The sequence below is a fragment of the Protomyctophum bolini genome, assembly GCF_963924005.1.
Source record: "Protomyctophum bolini genome assembly, chromosome: 7".
Classification (NCBI taxonomy): Eukaryota; Metazoa; Chordata; class Actinopteri; order Myctophiformes; family Myctophidae; genus Protomyctophum; species Protomyctophum bolini.
The window spans coordinates 35,332,783-35,334,681 of NC_137868.1; the positions used below are offsets into that span (position 1 = coordinate 35,332,783).

General features: G+C 55.5%; 1 protein-coding gene across 1 annotated transcript; it reads left to right on the forward strand.

Annotated features, from left to right (window-relative positions):
* Positions 1-230: 230 nt before the first annotated feature.
* LOC308318094 (putative adenosylhomocysteinase 3) lies at positions 231-1,667 on the forward strand (the record flags this gene model as incomplete). The annotated part of the gene is made up of 1 exon (XM_080767482.1): positions 231-1,667. The coding sequence occupies exon 1, from the start codon at positions 246-248 to the stop codon at positions 1,665-1,667; it is 1,422 nt and encodes a 473-aa protein (XP_080623608.1). The 5' UTR covers positions 231-245.
* Positions 1,668-1,899: the final 232 nt, after the last annotated feature.

Below are 1,899 nucleotides of genomic sequence, written 5' to 3' on the forward strand. Positions count from 1 at the left end.
TCCGTGCTCTCGCTTTGACAGAGCCCTCCCCTGTAAAAGTTGAGGACCCGAGCCCAGGCTTTGTTGACCTGACGAACCCTGCAAAGATGTCGCTGGAATCCACCATGAAGCAGACGAATCAGCAGCAAGAGAACAGCGGAGGAGAGGCTTGCATCAGCCGGGAGGGTACCATGGCCAAAGCCCAGCAGAAGAAAAAAACCCAGTTTGTTGACAAGAAACAGGAGTTTGACAAATGCCCAACAAAGATGGGGCACCGCTCGATGGGTCGCTCTGTCTCTCAGTCCTCTACTGACAGCTACGGCTCGTTGGGCTCGGACACGGAGAGCTCGGACAACGAGACGTCTCCACGAGACCGACAGCAGCAGAACTCCAAGGGGAACGGAGACTTCTGCATCAAGGACATCGAACAGGCCAACTTTGGGCGCAGGGAGATCGAAATCGCCGAGCAGGAGATGCCGGCCCTGATGACCCTGAGGAAGCGATCCCTGGACGAGAAGCCCCTGGTCGGGGCCAAGGTGGTGGGCTGCATCCACATCACCGCCCAGACAGCCGTGTTGATGGAGACTTTGTCTGCGTTGGGGGCTCAGTGCAGGTGGGCCGCCTGTAACATCCACTCCACCCAGAACGAGGTGGCGGCAGCCCTCGCCGAGGGAGGTTTCAGTGTGTTTGCGTGGAAGGGGGAGTCAGAGGACGACTTCTGGTGGTGCATCGACCGCTGCGTTGACCCGGAGGGCTGGCAGCCCAACATCATCCTGGACGACGGTGGAGACCTGACTCACTGGATTTATAAGAAATACCCCGACGTCTTCAATAACGTTAAAGGCATCATAGAGGAGAGTGTCACCGGGGTGCACAGGTTGTACCAGCTGTCCAAGGCGGGTAAACTGTGTGTTCCGGCGATGAACGTCAGTGACTCGGTGACCAAGCAGAGGTTTGACAACCTTTACTGCTGTAGAGAGTCCATCCTGGACGGGCTGAAGAGAACGACTGACGTAATGTTCGGAGGCAAACGCGTGGTGGTGTGCGGCTACGGAGAGGTGGGGAAGGGCTGCTGTGCCGTCCTCAAGGCCATGGGCGCCGTGGTCTACGTCACCGAGATCGATCCCATCTGCGCCCTGCAGGCCTCCATGGACGGCTTCCCGACGGTGACGCTGAGCGAAGTCGTCCGACAGGTGGACATCGTCATCACCTGCACGGGCAACAAGAACGTGGTGGCCAGGGACCACCTAGACCGCATGAAGAGCGGCTGCATCGTCTGCAACATGGGCCACTCCAACACCGAGATCGACGTGGACAGTCTGAGAAGCCCAGAGCTGACCTGGGAGAGGGTCCGCTCACATGTGGACCACGTCATCTGGCCAGACGGCAAGAGGATCGTCCTGCTGGCCGAGGGTCGTCTGCTGAACCTCAGCTGCTCCGCCGTGCCCACGTTCGTTATGTCCATCAGCACCACCACCCTGGCCCTGGCGCTGATGGAGCTGCACAACGCCCCTGAAGGACGCTACAAGCAGGACGTCTACCTGCTGCCTAAGAAGATGGATGAGTATGTGGCCAGTCTCCATCTGTCCGCATTCGATGCTCATCTCACAGAGCTGACAGACGAGCAGGCCAAGTACCTGGGCTTAAACAGGAACGGGCCCTTCAAGCCAAACTACTACAGGTATTAACTGGAAGGGTGGGGCATTCTTTTTATTGCGATAAGATGACAATTTCCTGCGGTGGGGGAGTAGCTAGATTAGCCGAGAGGAACAGGTGTGGGATCTCATTGTTCAATCATATCTTGGCGTTTCTTTTATTGGATTTGTGTTTTTGTTTTTCACAAATTCTATATATTTTTTAAATGTTCGTTTTTGTGTGGTGTATTTATTTATTTTTTGTTTGTTTTATATATATATTGAA